This window comes from Malaclemys terrapin (assembly GCF_027887155.1).
Source record: "Malaclemys terrapin pileata isolate rMalTer1 chromosome 20 unlocalized genomic scaffold, rMalTer1.hap1 SUPER_20_unloc_3, whole genome shotgun sequence".
NCBI classification, from domain to species: Eukaryota; Metazoa; Chordata; order Testudines; family Emydidae; genus Malaclemys; species Malaclemys terrapin.
Window position 1 is genome coordinate 26795 of NW_026530190.1, and position 14509 is coordinate 41303.

Sequence of the window (14509 nt, forward strand, 5' to 3'; positions counted from 1 at the left end):
GGCCAGCAGGGCAATGGAGTGGGGCCAACACCTGCCTCTTGCAGTTCACGGGCGTGTGGTTGAGGCTCTTGTCTGTAATGCCGGCAGCATGGCCCCCAGCCGGGCGGGTCTTGTCCCCGGGCTCACGGCGCGGCCCCCAGCCGGGCGCGCCTCGTCCCCAGGGCTCATGGGGCAGGGGACATGTCTGGGCTGTGGGAGGGGTACAGACAGGATTGGGTCACAGGGAGGGTCACGAAGGGGTCAAAAGGTCAGAGCTGGGTCGGAGGTCACTCTAGGGTTACCGTTCGTCCGGATTCCCCCGGACATGTCCGGCTTTTTGAGCTAAAAATAGCGTCCGGGGGGAATCTGTAAATTTCTGGACTTCCCCCCCATGCAGAGCGAGCCGGCCGGCTGGTGCCACTTACAGGGGGCTCCGACAGCCAGAGAGACCCCTCCTCCACTTCTCCCTCCTCCTCTCTGCAGCAGAGATCACTCCCTGCATTCACAGATCGTCCCCTGCTCCCCAGCCTGCCGGGACGAACGGCTCACAGAGACATTAGGCGAACCGAAGGCCAACAACAAGGGAGCCAGGGGGTCGGAGAAGGGGCAGGGAGGTTCTGGAGGGGGCAGTCAAGAGATGGGGGGGGGTCGGGAGTTCGGGGGGGGGCTTTCTGGGAGGTGTGTGGATAAGGTTTTGGGCAGTCAGGATACAGGTAGGGGGTAGGATCCTGGGGGGCATTTGGGGGGGGTCTTAGAAGGGGGCAGTTAGGGGACAAGGCACAGGGAGGCTTAGGTAGGGGGGGGGTTCTGGAGGGCAGTTAGGAGCAGGGGTCCCAGGAGGGGGCAGTCAGGGGACAAGGAGCGGGGGGGTGGGGGGCTGGGAGTTCTGGGGGCGGGGCTGTCAGGGGGCAGGGGTGGGGAGAGGGATCGGAGCAGTCAGGGGACAGGGAGCAGAGGGGTTTAGATGGGTTGGGAGTTCTGGGGGGGCTGTCGGGGGGGGGAGTGGTTGGATGGGGCGTGGGAGTCCCAGGGGTCTGTCTGGGGGTGGGGTGTGGATAAGGGTTGGGGCAGTCAGGGTACAGGTAGGGGGTACGGTCCTGGGGGGCATTTGTGGGGGGGGGGTCTCAGGAGGGGGCAGTCAGGGGACAAGGAGCGAGGGGAGGGTTGGGGGTTCTGAGGGGGGGAAGTGGGAGGGGCAGGGATGGGCTATGGCAGGATGGGGCGGGGCCAGGGCAGGATGGGGGCGGGGCTCCTCCCGTCCTCTTTTTTGCTTGCTGAAATATGGTAACCCTAGGTCACTCGAGTCAGGCAATGGGGGGCGGGGTCAGAGGTCACATGGGAGGGGGGCACAGGGAGGGTCACATGGGTTCGGGGGGGCAGAGGTCATGGACAGGATCACATGGAGTCAGAGGGGTCAGGGCTGGGCCACAGGGGTCAGAGGTCACAGAGGGGTCATAGGAAGGTCAGGGCTGGGCCACAGGGGTCAGAGGTCACAGAGGGGTCATAGGTCACAGCCCCCCCTCGTTTCTCTGTCCCTTTAAGTCCCCCGACGTGCGACGTCACTTCCTGGTTCCCCCCCCCGTCACGTGCCCCCGCCGGTTCCCTTCCGCCCGCGTGACGCAGGGGACACGTCACCGCCCCGCCCGTCACTTCACGTGACCCCCCGGGCTCCTCCCCCTCCCGGCCGCGCGGGTCACGTGAGCCCGGCGGGCTGCGGTCACGTGGGGGCGGCGATGGCGGCGGCTCCGGGCGGGGCGAGGGAGAGCGGCCGGGGGGGCGGCGGTGAGCGGGGGGCGGGGCTCGGACGCCTGGGTCCCCTCTCGTGTGGGGGTGGGGCGGGAGCCCGGACGCCTGGGTCCCCTCCCGGGTGGGGGTGGGGAGGGAGCCCGGACGCCTGGGTCCCCTCCCGGGTGGGGGTGGGGAGGGAGCCCGGACGCCTGGGTCCCCTCCCGGGTGGGGGTGGGGCGGGAGCCCGGACGCCTGGGTCCCCTCCCGGGTCGGGGCCGGGAGCCTCTCGGTCCCCCTGTGACGGGGGCTCCGGGCCCGGGTCTCTCTCTGTGCAGGGGCCACGTCGGATCAAATCCTGCAGACGGGAGCGGTTCTGCTGCACGGGTGAGCGGGGGGTGTCGCGGGGCTGGGGGTTCAGGTACGGGGCTGTCGGGGGGGATGGGGCCGTGTTGGGGACCTGGAGGATTAGGTACGGGGCTTTTGGGGGGATGGGGCTGTATCACAGGGCTGGGGGTTCAGGTATGGGGCTGTCGGTGGGGGCGTGTCATGGGGGTTCAAGTACGGGGCTGTGTCGGGGGGGGACTGGGCCGTGTCAGGAATTTTGGGGGCCATGTCCTGGGGCTGGGGGTTCAGGTACGGGGCTGTGTCAGGGGAGGGGACAGAGCCCTGTCACGGGGCTGGGGGTTGGGGGCTGCTCAGTGTCTGGCACGTGGCTGACCCCGTCCCCCCCCGCGGCAGGTTCATCCGGGACCGGGCCCAGCGCTGCGGGGACTCCCAGGCCGTGGAGCTGAGCCGGGCAGAGCTGGGGGGGCCAGAGCCCCCCCCCTGCGACGAGAACACCAAGCGGCTCAGCGAGTGCCTGCGTCGGATCGGGGACGAGCTCGACAGCAACACCGAACTGCAGAGGTGGGGGCCACCCCCCCATCTCGTCCCCTGTATGCCCCATCCGGTTCCGGGGGCTCTACGGCCTCGGGCAGCCCCCTCTGCCTTGTGTCAGCCCCAGCAGAGCCCCCCTCCCCTCCGGACTCCTGGATCCGTCTCTCTGCCCTGGGCAGCCCCCAACCTGCCTGCCTGCCTCCCCCAGCTCCTTTGGCTCCCCGCTCCATCCACCCCCAGACGAATCTCGACCCTCCCTGACTCCAGCTGGCCCCTCGTCCACGTTAATCCTTCCCAAAGTGGGGAAACTGAGGCAGGCGGTCTCACCTTTTTGTCCCCTCTTCCTCTGGGGTGGCAGGATTGTCCCCCTTCCTCCGGCAATCAGTGGGTTCTGTTCCTTCCACCCGGTGGAGGGGTAACACCCCCCCCCCCGGGCCTGGCTCTAACCCTCTGTCCCCCGCAGTATGATTGACCGGGTGGGGGCCCACGCCCCTAAGGATGTCTTCTTCCGCGTGGCCGCCGAGATGTTCTCCGACGGGACCTTCAACTGGGGCCGGGTCGTGGCGCTTTTCTACTTCGCCTGCAAGCTGGTGCTCAAGGTGGGGCGGCTGGGAGACCCCCCCCCCTTCCTCTCCCCCAGCTGTGAACCCCCCGCCCTGTGGCCCTCTGCTTTCCCTCCCATCCCCCACAGCCCTTCTGCTACCCCTCCCCCTGGCTGTGAGACCCCTCCCCCCTGTACAGCCCCCGGCTGCCCCTCCCCTCCCCTCCTGAATGTGCTCCCCCACTGGTTCACCAGCCGCCCTTACCCTGCTGCCCCCCTCTTCCCCCAGGCTCTGTGCACCAAGGTCCCCGAGCTGGTGCGGACCATCGTGGGCTGGACGTTGGAGTACCTCCGGGATCATGTGCTGGCCTGGATCCAGGCCCAGGGAGGATGGGTGAGTCCAGCCAGCGCCCGCCGGCCGCCCTCCCTCCCTCCCCCATTATCCCCCAGGCTGCATGCAAATGAGGCACTGTCCTAATTTGCATAGCTAGCGAAGGTGCCTAAGTCGTGACCACCTCCAAAGCCGGTGGGTTATTCTACAGTTAGATTCACCAAACCGGTAACAAAACGGCATCTAGCGACTGAAAACCAAATTCACCCTGCGTCAGCTTCTCCCCGTCCCAAGGAATCAGGTCAGCCTGTGTCCCGGGCCGTCCCCGAACCTCCACTTCTAACTGGGGTTCAGGAACCACAAAGCTTCGGGCAGGTTCCCGGCAGGGACGGGACAGGCTACCGGCTCGCGGCGTCTCTCTGGGGACACACGGGCTGGGCAGGGCCTCGCACCGTAGCATAAAACGCTCCCGTGCTTGGAAATCGGCGAGCCGGAGAATCAGGGACACGCTGGAGACGTCTCCGGGCTCGTTTATCTCCTCGGCCACGGGCCCAAACCCAGCCCCTGCGCGTGGAAAGTCACCGGCCAGACTGGAGTCCGAGGTCACAGGGCCCCGAGGTGTTTTGCTGATGGCCGGGGGCGACCGTTGGCCGAGAAGGGCTTGCTGGAGAGTTGACTCGTGCTGGGCTGACGGGGGCGGGGGGGGGGGGGGGTATAAAGTGCCCTGTGGGCGTCGCCCCTCCCCCCCCCCCCCGAAACAAACCCAGCCGGGATACCAATGCAGAGCCAATGTGTCCAGCGACAGAGTCTAAAGTCCTGGCTCCCAGCCCCCCCACTCCTTCCCACCCCACCACCACTAGACCCCACTCCCCAGCAACGGCCAGGGAGAGAACCCAGGAGTCCTGGCTCCCAGCCCCCCTGCTCTAACCACTAGACCCCATTCTCCTCCCAGAGTTGGGGAGAGAACCCAGGAGTCCTGGCTGCCAGCCCAGTTCCAAACGCACTAGACTCTGCTGCCTCCCAGCGATCCCAAACCCCGTTGTGTGGCACTGCCGCCACCCCAGAGCCAGCCGCATGTCAGCCTCATTCGTATGACGGTTCAGTGGTGCCCTTTGCTCTCTCCCCCCCCACCCCCCTCCAGGATGGCCTCCTCTCCTACTTCGGCACGCCCACCTGGCAGACCATCACCATCTTCGCTGCTGGCGTGCTCACCGCCTCCCTCACCATCTGGAAGATGTCGTAGGGCGGGGGTGGGGTGCGCTCCGCGGCACCCCACGTCTGGCCGGACTGCACTGGGCTCCCCGGGGCCGGCTCCCCTTGTCCAGCCTCGCTCCCTCCCCAATTCCCGGTGCCTTGTGCTCAACTCGAAACAAACCTCACGTGACCCCGCGCTGCGCCTCCTGGATCGGGACATGGCCACTCCGTGGGGCCAGACGCCCTCCTGCATCTGGGGCAGAGACTTGAGAGGCCTTGAGCCCCACCCGGGGCTGGTCGGCGTGTAACTCCCTGACGGGCTGGCTGCCCGCGGGGAATCCTGGGCCGAGGTCGCGGGGGCCGGAGCCGGCTCCGGGGGCCGAACTCGGGCCGAGGTCGTGGGGGCCGCAGCCGGCTCGGGGGGCCGAACTCGGGCCAAGGTCGCAGGGGCTGAAGCCGGCTCTGGGGGCCGAACTTGGGCCGAGGTCCAGCGCTGATTCCCCCAGCGAGATCTGTTCTGCGGGGAGCTGAGGGGGGCGGCTCAGGCCTGGCTGCCCGTGACCTGGCAGACTCAGTTTCCTTCCCCGAAACACCCGTCAGGGGCCCCCCCCCTCTTTTGACTTCCCCCTGCCCCTCAGCACCTCCTTGGGGATTTCCAATGCCCGCCCAGTCTGGCAGGGTCCCCCCATGAGGCACCTCTGTCCGGGGTACCCCAGAGCCAGGTGCCTCTGTCCTCCCGCCCCCCCAGTGCTGCACAGCGCCTCCCCCAGGTGTAAAAGCCAGTTGCCCCCTCCATCCAGCGTGGCCTTGGGGGCCCCCTCAAAGCCCTGCTGGGGGGCTGGTTTGGGGGATGCCCCCATAGCAGGGGAATCCTTGTACAGAGCACTCACAACAGTACTGTAGTGGGGGAGGGGACTGGCCCCATCTTCCCCCCTCCCTCACCGTTACCCCCCCCACCCCGGCTTCTAGTGGGAGGCAGGTGGGACGGGTGCCCCTATGCCTTTGTACTGTAATTAACCTAATACTGTTTGTAAAGCGATGTGTGTTCTCAGGTGTGGGGGCCGACCCCCTTCCCTAGCAGCTGTGGCCCCCCTTCACCCCACTGGTAAACTCTTGGGGGGGGGGGGGACAGTGGGCGGCTCCCAGATTTGCCCCGAATGTCCCTCTGCAGCCACCAGTTGGGGCCGGGGGTTGCCAGGAACTTTGGGGGGGGGGTGTTCCCAGCTGTGATGTGGGGGCAGAGTAACTGTTCCTGGGTTAGCACCCCCTTCCCCCCCCCAGAAAGGCTGGTCTGGGGTGTGGAGGATGAGAGGAGCAGCTGGTGAGTTGTCCCTCCCCTCCTCCCCCCCCCCCCCCCCCCCCCGCGCACATGCTGCTGGGGGCTATTGGCACATCTGGAGCTTCCCCCCCCCCCCTCGGCACCCACCCTTAGGCTGGGATCTCCACTGCAACTGGCCCTTTGAACCCGGGGGGCAGGCGCCCCACAGCCAGGGGCATCCCTGGGAGCTTGGGGCAGACGCATGTGCTGATGAACTGGGGGGAGGGGGGTGGGACTTGAAATGATTGGGGAGTATGTGATGTCACAGGTGGGGCGGGGCTAATGGGAAGGGACTGATGATGTAATGGATGGGGGGTTGGGTGTATGATGTCACTGATGGGGCGGGGCTAATGGGAAGGGACTGATGATGTAATGGAGTTGGGGGTTGGGTGTATGATGTCACAGGTGGGGCGGGGATAATGGGAAGGGTCTGATGATGTAATGAATTTGGGGGAAACAATTTCAACCTCTTCTCATTCCCATCCCTGTTCTGTGCCCCCCCCCCGGCATACCTCACCCCTCTCCCCCACTGGGGGCCCCCACGCTGCCCCCCCCCATGCACTGACTTTCTGCCCAGAGGTAGCCATGTACTGTCTCTGGGGTGTCCCTCACCCCGGCTAGTGGCTGTGCCCCGTGGATCAGAACGGGGTGGGGTCAGCCAGGGGGAGGGGTCCACGGTGGGCAGAGATCTCTTCCCCCCCCCACCCACAGCGCCTTGGCTGTTGGTGCCTCTGGACTCTGATTTTTTTATCTCTCTTTTGTATTTACTCAGTGATCGTCACCCCCCATCCATCCGTCTGCCCCCCATCCGTCGTGGTCCCCCCCCCCCAATCCCTATCTTGCCCCCAACCGGGGTCTCTGTATTTAAGATTCTTCCTTTGTAATTTTTTCTACCATGACTGTTTTGATACCAGGGTGAGGGGTTGTGTGTAAAATACATAAAATAAACTCTAAGGATGGAGCTGGTCAGGTCTTATGTGGGGGGTGGGGAACAGGACAGGTGCTGCGAGCTTCCCCCTGGCAGTGCCCCCAGCTGGCGGAGCTGAGGGGGACATGGGCCAGAACCTCCCGCCGTTTCTATTCTCAGTCCCATGGGTCACACTCAGGGGCCCATCAACCTCGGCATCCTGGCTCGTGCTGCTCCAGCAGGTGGGGCAGGGAGCCCCCTTCAGGGCAGCAATGGGGCAGGGGAAGTTCCCCACCCGCCCCCCTAGGGGCTGGCTCACAGCTGGAGCCCAGCCCCCCAGCGCAAAGAAAGGATTAACCCCACAGCTGCTGCATGACACTAGTGCCAGTCAGCCCTGCCCGGATTGGGGCCCCTATCACTCAGCCCCCTCCCAGTGCCGGGAGAGAACCCAGGAGTCCTGGCTCCCAGCCCCCCCCTGCTCTAACCCACTAGACAGGGCCGGCCCTAGGCCCAATGGCTCCCAGGCAAGGAGCCCCCCCTCCAGTTAACCTTTCAAATACCTTATTTGTGATTGCAGCCTGTTTCACGACAGCGCCGCACGATTTGCACGCGCGATTCACTCTGCAGTCAAACCCGGCACCCCAGGGGCCTAAATTGGGGGGGGATCCCATGTGTGGAAGCCCCCCCCCCATCCTCTCTGTGCTTTGTCCACCAATCAGGCCTAACCTGTGACACCCCAATTTGGGTTCATTGGTTTCTGGGCTCAGACTGGTTTCCCGGGTGTGGTGTGAACGCATCCTTGGATTCGAGTTTCACTTCACTTCCCAAACCAACCAGCACAATCCAGGCATGGCCCAGCCATGCTGTTAGTGGACGGGGCGGATGGAGATCACACTGAACGCACCCTGGGGTAGTTGTGACCGAGAGCACGAGGACACGTTCACAACTGCACGATGCACACGGTTCGCACGGTCCCACTTCACGCCAATCCTGGCTCTTGGCCGGACTGGCAACGCCCCGGCCCCCGTGTATCACCCGCCGGGGCCTGGCCCCGCCATTCTGGGCCCCACGTCTGCCTCCAACCCCCGGCCGTGCAGGGGGCTGGTGAAAAACAAATCGGTGGATGGGATGCCGGAAAGACGGGATTTCGGCCGCTCGGTTTTCACGTCTATCGATCACGACAACCTTCTCCCGGCCCAGGCTGTCACCTGTCCCTAAATCCCCCTCCCCTCCTAGAACTGGGGAGAGAACCCAGGAGTCCTGACTCCCAGCCCCCAACCACTAACCCCCACTCCCCTCCCTGAGCCAAGGAGAGAACCCAGGAGTCCTGACTCCCAGCCCCCAGCCACTAACCCCCACTCCCCTCCCTGAGCCAAGGAGAGAACCCAGGAGTCCTGGCTTCCAGCCCCACCCTGTTCTACCCACTAACCCCTCCCCACTCCCTTCCCCGAGCAGGGCAGAGAACCCAGGAGTCCTGGCTCCTGGCCCGGGGCAGGACACGTGCAAATGGGCGGGATGCGGATTCTGCCCTGCAGCGTCAGGCCCAGCGGGGTCCGGGGGCAGCAGCGGGATGGAGACGCACCAGGCCGGGGGGCTGCCGCTTGCCCCAGCTCGCCCATCCCCCACTGGTAGGAGCCCCCGGGGGGGAGCTTTCACTTTCGATTCACGCGGGGAAAACTGGAGGGGGGCCCGGACTCCTGGGTTCTCTCCCCGGCTTGGGGGGAGGGGCTGGGAGCCCGGACTCCTGAGTTCTATCCCTGGCTGGGGGGAGTAGGGGGGTGCTCTAGTGGGGGAGGGGCTGGGAGCCCGGACGCCTGGGTTCTGTGCAGGGAGCCGCATGAATTTTCTCTCCTTTCGAGGTGCCGAGAGCATTTCCTGCATCAAGCAAATCGGGGCGTCCCTGCTCCGGGGGTAAGTGGGGGACCCCCCCTGGGAACGGGGGTCCCTGGAGCTCCGCCCCCTCCCCTCCCGCGTGCCCCTCCCCCGGCACCTTTCTTCTGCCCCCTTCCCCCGAGCCACTACAATCCCCTGCCCTGCACCCTCTTCCCAGGGAGAGACCCTGAGACCTTCTCACCTGCACCCCGGTTTTGCCTGCGCCCCCAAATCCTCCCGCTCCACAGGCCCCTCCCCCACCAGCACCCCCTCCCCCTAGAGTCTCTCACCTGCACCCCGGCTTTGCCCTGCGCCCCAAATCCTCCCCCTCCACGGCCCCTCCCTCACCAGTGCCCCCTTGTGCCCCCTCCCACATCAGCGCCCCCTCCCTCACCAGAGCCCCCACGGCCCCTCCCCCACCGACACCACCTTATTAACTAAACTAACATTTATTTAAAAAGAAAAGCGAGGGCGCGTTGGTTCAACGCTCACTGTACAGACAGATTGAATTCAATTCTTGAGGTTCAGGTACAGGGCAGAGAGGAGAAACAGTCCATGGGTTACGGTCCAATGTCCGTATTCGGGACGACTCCGGTCAGCGACTGGGATCTCGAGCCTTCTGGCTCAGGGTTCCCCCCTCTGGAAACCCAAAGCAGATCTGAGATGAAGCAGGATCGTGTCCCGGGTTTTTATACATTTCCTGCAGCCTTTCGGCCCGAGAATACAAGCGGCTTCACTTTCCTTCTCCCAAACATCCTGGAATTAGCACAGGGTCATTTACCCACTGAACAGCTCAGCTGTGGGTCACCACATCCTGCCAAGAGCCAGAGAGACAATAATACCAGTTCCCTCAAGTGTCTTCCTAAATCCTCCGACTCCTGTTTTGAACTTGGACGCAAAGCTGTAGCAATAGACAACCCTGGCTTGCTGACACCCCGAGCCCTGAGCAAACAGCCCCCCTTGCTCTGAACAAAGCCCGCTGCATCCCCAACCTCTGGTCAGTCCCAGTTCTTCCAACCCCGGCTGGGAGTGACTGAAACCTCCTTCCGGCCCTGTCCCCTTTCCGTGAGATATTATCTCACACTCAGAACGTCCCAGCCCCCTCCCCCTCCCCCTGGAGTATCCTGCACCCCCACCTTCCCCCCAGTGCTTCCAAGCCCCCTCCCCCTGGAGTCTCTCTCCTGCACCCCCAGCTTCCCCCCAGTGCATCCCAGATCCCACCCCCTGAGCCCCTCCATCCGACAGGCCCCTCCCTCTCCAACACCCTCCTCTGCCCCCCACCACGGCCCGGTAACCCGCCCCCCCTGGTTCCGTTCCAGGTTCGTCTGGTCCCTACTCCAGCAGCAGGGCCCCAGGTCCCCCCCGGCCCGGTCGGTCACCATGGAGGAGCTGGGGGGCCAGGACACCCCCGATGGGCCCCGGGTCGCGTCCCTGCGTGAGACTCTGCACCGGATATGGGAGAGCATGAGCCAGAACCCCGAGATCGACAGGTGAGGAGACCCCAACCCGCAGCCCCCCCCCTTCAGACCTGCTGGTGCCCCTCACTCCCGACCCGCAGCCCCTCGCTGATGCCCCCTCTCCCTGCAGCCTGGTGCAGTGCATGGCGGGGCAGCCCCCCCTGCCGGCGCTGGCCGCAGTCTCGGAGGAGGTGTTTCGTGACGGCATCAACTGGGGCAGAGTCGTCGTCTTCTTCTACTTCACCTACAGGGTCATCGCCCAGGTAATGGGGGGGGGAGTGGCTGTGCCTGGTGCCCGGACGCCTGGGTTCTCTCCTGGCTCTGGGAGGGGAGTGGGGGGTCTGTTGATTAGAGCAGGGGGGGGCTGGGAGCCAGGACTCCTGGGTTCTCTCCCCAGATGGGGGTGGGGGGCTGGGATCCCAGCTGGCCGCTCACCCCCTCCCCCTGCAATCTCTTCCCCCAGGCTCTGGGCGGGTCTGACTGTCTCCGGTCCCTGGTCGACTGGGCCCTAAACTTCCTGTGGGAGCGAGTCGCCCCCTGGATCCAGCGCCAGGGGGGATGGGTGAGTGCAGAGACCCCTCCCCACATCCTCCCTGGGACCCCTCCCCCACCCCAGAGATTCTCCCTCCCCATTCTGGGACCCCTCCCCCACCCTGAAGGGACCCACCTCCCTCCACCCACAGGTGCAGCCCACTGCCCCCCCAGCAGTTCTTCCCCCTTCTGCCCCCCTCCCTCATGGGAGTTCGGGGGGGGTGTCTCTGGGTGGGTGAGGGTCGCATACGTCTGCCACTAACCTCCCCCCTCCATTTGCCAGGACTCCATCTTCAGCTACCTCACTTCCTCCGCCTAGGGGGGGCACAGTCACCCCCCCCGGGATGGCATCAGCAGCTGGACAGAGCAGCCCCCCCTCTGCAGCAGAGACCCCACTGGCTGGACGGGGCGGGAAATTACCCAATGCCTCCAGCTCTGCAGAAGCGAAGGCAGACTGGGGGGGACTGGGGGGGGGGAACGTGTGAGCATCTTCCCCCCCCCCGCAAAAAAAAAAAAAAAAAGAAAATCACAAATGAAAAAGGACAAATAATCAGGGCTGCCAATGAATCACGATTAACTCGCAACAAATTAACTCGATTTAAAAAAACCAGTCGTGTCGAATCGTCCTTTTACCGTCGCTGTTCAAGGGGAGCAGGGCCCATTCGAACGGGGGATCGATACTTCGGGAGCTCGAGACATTGAAACCAACCGCAGCGCGGGCTCTGAGGTGCACCGGGCTTCGCGTTCCGGGCTGAGTCCCGGGGACAAAGATTTGCCCTAGAGAAAAGCTAAACACTCGCACGGGGGCTGTCGTGCGAGCGGGAAAGTGCAACGTGCAAATGTAGAATTATCTTTGTGTTACATTGCTGCCCTCGAAAACCGAACAACGTCAAAAGCGCCTCCAAGTCCACTCGGGCCCACTTCCTGTTCGGCCAGTCGCCCGACAAACCAGAAAATGCTGCCCGCTTCTTATCCATCGGCCCCTCCCAGTTTCACGGCCGTGAAAAACGTGTCACGGACCGTGACCCTTCTCCTTGAAATTTGATTCCCTCCATGCTGCTGGGAGCCCCAACTCCGAAGGCAGCACAGAAGTGAGGGGGCCAATCTCATGACCCCCCTACAGCAGGTTTGTGACCCCCCCCCAACAATCCTCTTTTGGGTCGGGGCCCCCATGGTTACAACAGTGTGAAATTTCAGAGGTAAACAGCTGAAAACATGAAATTGACCAATTTTGAAACCCTCTGGCCGTGAAATTGACCAGACTGGACGGTGAATTTGGTGGGGCCCAGATTATTGACAACGTCCCCTGAACCGGAGAGCCAGCGTTCGCGCAGTGCTGCTGTACCCGGCGTTGTAAGATATTTACGTGCCAGATCCGCGAAACGTTCGTCTGCCCCGGCCCGCTCCGGCCTGTCAATTGCACTCGCGTTGGTTCATGTGTTTCTAGGGGGCCAATGTCTATAATCCGACATCACAACCGGCAGGGAGGCCGGTGCGCGGGGTGTCCCGCGGCGTAACCGAAAGCAATGCAGAAAACCGGCCAGACCCATCGCTCGCCCAACTCCATGGGGTCGGTTCCAAAAGGCGACCAAAACTGCGATTCAGCGCGGCTGACAGCCCCACAGAGAAATAAACGAGTGGGAAAAACAGCCGAGACTTTAGTGACTTTTTGAAAGGCCAGTGGAGAAAAACACACACACCCCCGCTGCCCTCTTGTGCCCCGATTTCCCCCTGCTGCCCCCCCTGTGCCCTGCTGCCCCCCGTTCTGGTCCCGCAGCACCATGACCTCTCTCAAGCTGCTCCCTCCCCCCCACAGCCTGTGCTCCCCATACTGCCCCCTCCCCTGCTGCCAGGATCCCCCCCCGCCACATGCTGAGCTCTGCAAATTTGGGGGGCTCACAAGTGCCCTGATATGGAGCCTGGCGCCCGGTCAGCTGAGGAGCGGCTGCTGCAGGACTGGAGACACGACCAGGTCGGTTTCCCCCCTTAGGCAGCTGCAGCAAATCTTGCTCCAAGCGGCAGGTGTGAGGGGTCGATGGTGGTTCCAACCTCCCAAGGGCGACTCTCCTCCGCCCTGGGATCGGCCCTGCTGGGTCCTGGGTGACACCAGAGATCGATTTCCATCAGGGCCAGGCGGCGACCGGTACCTCGGGGCTGGCGCGGGGGCCCTGTGACCTCAGACTCCAGCCTTCAGGAAGGGGCTCCAGGTTTGGGGGGCTCAGGGCCAGGGCAGAGGGTTGGGGTGTGGAAGGGGGTCATGGCTCTGGGCTGGGGGTGCAGGCTCTGGGGTGGGACTGGGGATGAGGAGTTTGGGGTGCAGGCGGGGCTCAGGTCTGGGGCAGAGGGTTGCGGTGTGGGAGGGGATCAGGGATCTGGAGCAGGGCCAGGGATGAGGGGTTTGGGGTGCAGGAAGGGGATCCAGGTTTGGGGGGGCTCAGGGCTGGGGCAGGAGATCGGGGCGCTGGCTCATCTCGGGCGGCTCCCGGTCAGCGGGGTGCTAAGGGAGGCTTCCCACCTGTGCCGGCGCCAGGGACCGCGCCGCACCCCTGAAGTGCCCAGCGGCAGGTCCGGCTCCTAGGCAGAGGCTCGCAAACGGATCCTCGTGGCTCTCACCCGCAGGCACCGCCCCCTTCGGCTCCTATTGGCTGGTTCTGGGCCAATGGGAGTGCGAGGCCGGTGCTCGGGGCAGGGGCAGCGCGTGGAGCCCTGTGGCCCCCCTGCCTAGGAGCTGGACCTGCTGCTGGGCACTTCGGGGGCGCAGCGCGGTGTCAGAACAGGTCGGGACTAGCCTGCCTGAGCCGGGCAGCGCCAGCGACGGTTTCAAACCACTGAACGAACACATGTATCCCCGTGACAATGGACCCGCTCCGGCAGGGGCAGGACGTACTGTCCCCCCCAGGCCGTCCGAAGGGTTAAAGCGGGATCCCCCCGTTTCTAGGCGGAGACAAACAACCTGGGATAAAGAAACTGACGCGTTCCATGATGTTTGTGCCCTCCCCTTGTCCTTTCCTCCTGGCGCTTCAGACAAAATCTCCCTCATCTGTCAAACCCGCGTATCGGGTGCCAGGCCGAGGGGTTCAGCCCTGGGTCCTGCAGCCTGCCCTGAATGTGGCCCTTCCCAGCACCCCGGGCATAGAGCCCCATAGCCCCCGAGCCCCCCCCCCCGACTCCCCCAGGAGCTTCTGCCCTGCGGCTGTTCAGACCTTGGGGCAAAGGCACCGACTCCGGGGGTGCTCATTCAGCACCCGCCGGCTGTTCGGGAGGTGCTGCGGGGGGGGGAGGGAAGAGGTGGGGGGGCGGGGTCTTGGGGGGAAGGTGCAGAATGGGGGCGGGGCCTCGGGGCGGAACAGGGATGGAGGCACCCACCTGTAAAGATGAAAGTTGGTGCCTGAGCCCAGGGGCGGATTAAGGTTTCGTGAGACCCTGGGCCAGAGCAGGAGGGGGCCCCGCCCCGCCCCCATTCCGTCCCTTCTCCCAGTGGTCCCGCCCCCTTGTGCCGGAGGCCCCGCCCACAGCCACGCCCGTTTCCCAGGGCCCACCCCCGTTCCACCGCACTGTCTGTGGCCCCACCCGCAATTCGGCCCCTTCTGCCTGCGGCCCCGCCCCCATTCCACCCCTTGTGCCTGTTACCCCTCCCACAGCCCCACCCCTTTCCCAGGGCCCCGCCCTGTTCCACCCACGGTCTCTCCTGTTCTGCTCACCCAGTGCAGCCCCACAACCTGTTTGCTCCTTTCTGCCCCCCCCACTGTGGCCCCAAGCCGGGGGATGCTCTGTC

At 64.8% G+C, this 14509-nt stretch overlaps 2 protein-coding genes across 3 annotated transcripts; both read left to right on the plus strand.

Annotated features, from left to right (window-relative positions):
- The first annotated feature begins 1677 nt into the window (after nucleotides 1–1677).
- Nucleotides 1678–6017, plus strand: LOC128829571 (apoptosis regulator BAX-like). Its single transcript, XM_054015031.1, has 6 exons — nucleotides 1678–1761; nucleotides 2043–2091; nucleotides 2446–2613; nucleotides 3047–3182; nucleotides 3414–3518; nucleotides 4597–6017. The coding sequence occupies exons 1-6, from the start codon at nucleotides 1713–1715 to the stop codon at nucleotides 4696–4698; spliced, it is 609 nt and encodes a 202-aa protein (XP_053871006.1). The 5' UTR covers nucleotides 1678–1712; the 3' UTR covers nucleotides 4699–6017.
- A 2275-nt stretch (nucleotides 6018–8292) lies between these two features.
- LOC128829572 (apoptosis regulator BAX-like) lies at nucleotides 8293–12383 on the plus strand. 2 transcript variants are annotated; one of them, XM_054015032.1, is made up of 6 exons: nucleotides 8315–8502; nucleotides 8734–8785; nucleotides 10066–10236; nucleotides 10334–10466; nucleotides 10667–10765; nucleotides 11018–12383. In XM_054015032.1, exons 1-6 carry the CDS (start codon nucleotides 8445–8447, stop codon nucleotides 11051–11053), a joined length of 549 nt encoding a protein of 182 aa, XP_053871007.1. In that variant the 5' UTR covers nucleotides 8315–8444; the 3' UTR covers nucleotides 11054–12383. The 2 variants fall into 2 exon arrangements, with proteins under 2 accessions (XP_053871008.1, XP_053871007.1); XM_054015033.1 differs by lacking the exon at nucleotides 8734–8785 and having other exon boundaries at nucleotides 8293–8502.
- The last annotated feature ends 2126 nt before the right edge of the window (nucleotides 12384–14509 follow it).

Coding starts and splice junctions, on each gene's coding strand:
- LOC128829572 (XM_054015033.1), top strand. CDS start 8,381: ATGGGCGGGATGCGGATTCTGCCCTGCAGCGTCAGGCCCAGCGGGGTC. Junction 10,237..10,333: donor CAGAACCCCGAGATCGACAG/GTGAGGAGACCC, acceptor CTCTCCCTGCAG/CCTGGTGCAGTGCATGGCGG. Junction 10,766..11,017: donor TCCAGCGCCAGGGGGGATGG/GTGAGTGCAGAG, acceptor TCCATTTGCCAG/GACTCCATCTTCAGCTACCT.
- LOC128829571 (XM_054015031.1), top strand. CDS start 1,713: ATGGCGGCGGCTCCGGGCGGGGCGAGGGAGAGCGGCCGGGGGGGCGGC. Junction 2,614..3,046: donor AGCAACACCGAACTGCAGAG/GTGGGGGCCACC, acceptor TGTCCCCCGCAG/TATGATTGACCGGGTGGGGG. Junction 3,519..4,596: donor TCCAGGCCCAGGGAGGATGG/GTGAGTCCAGCC, acceptor ACCCCCCTCCAG/GATGGCCTCCTCTCCTACTT.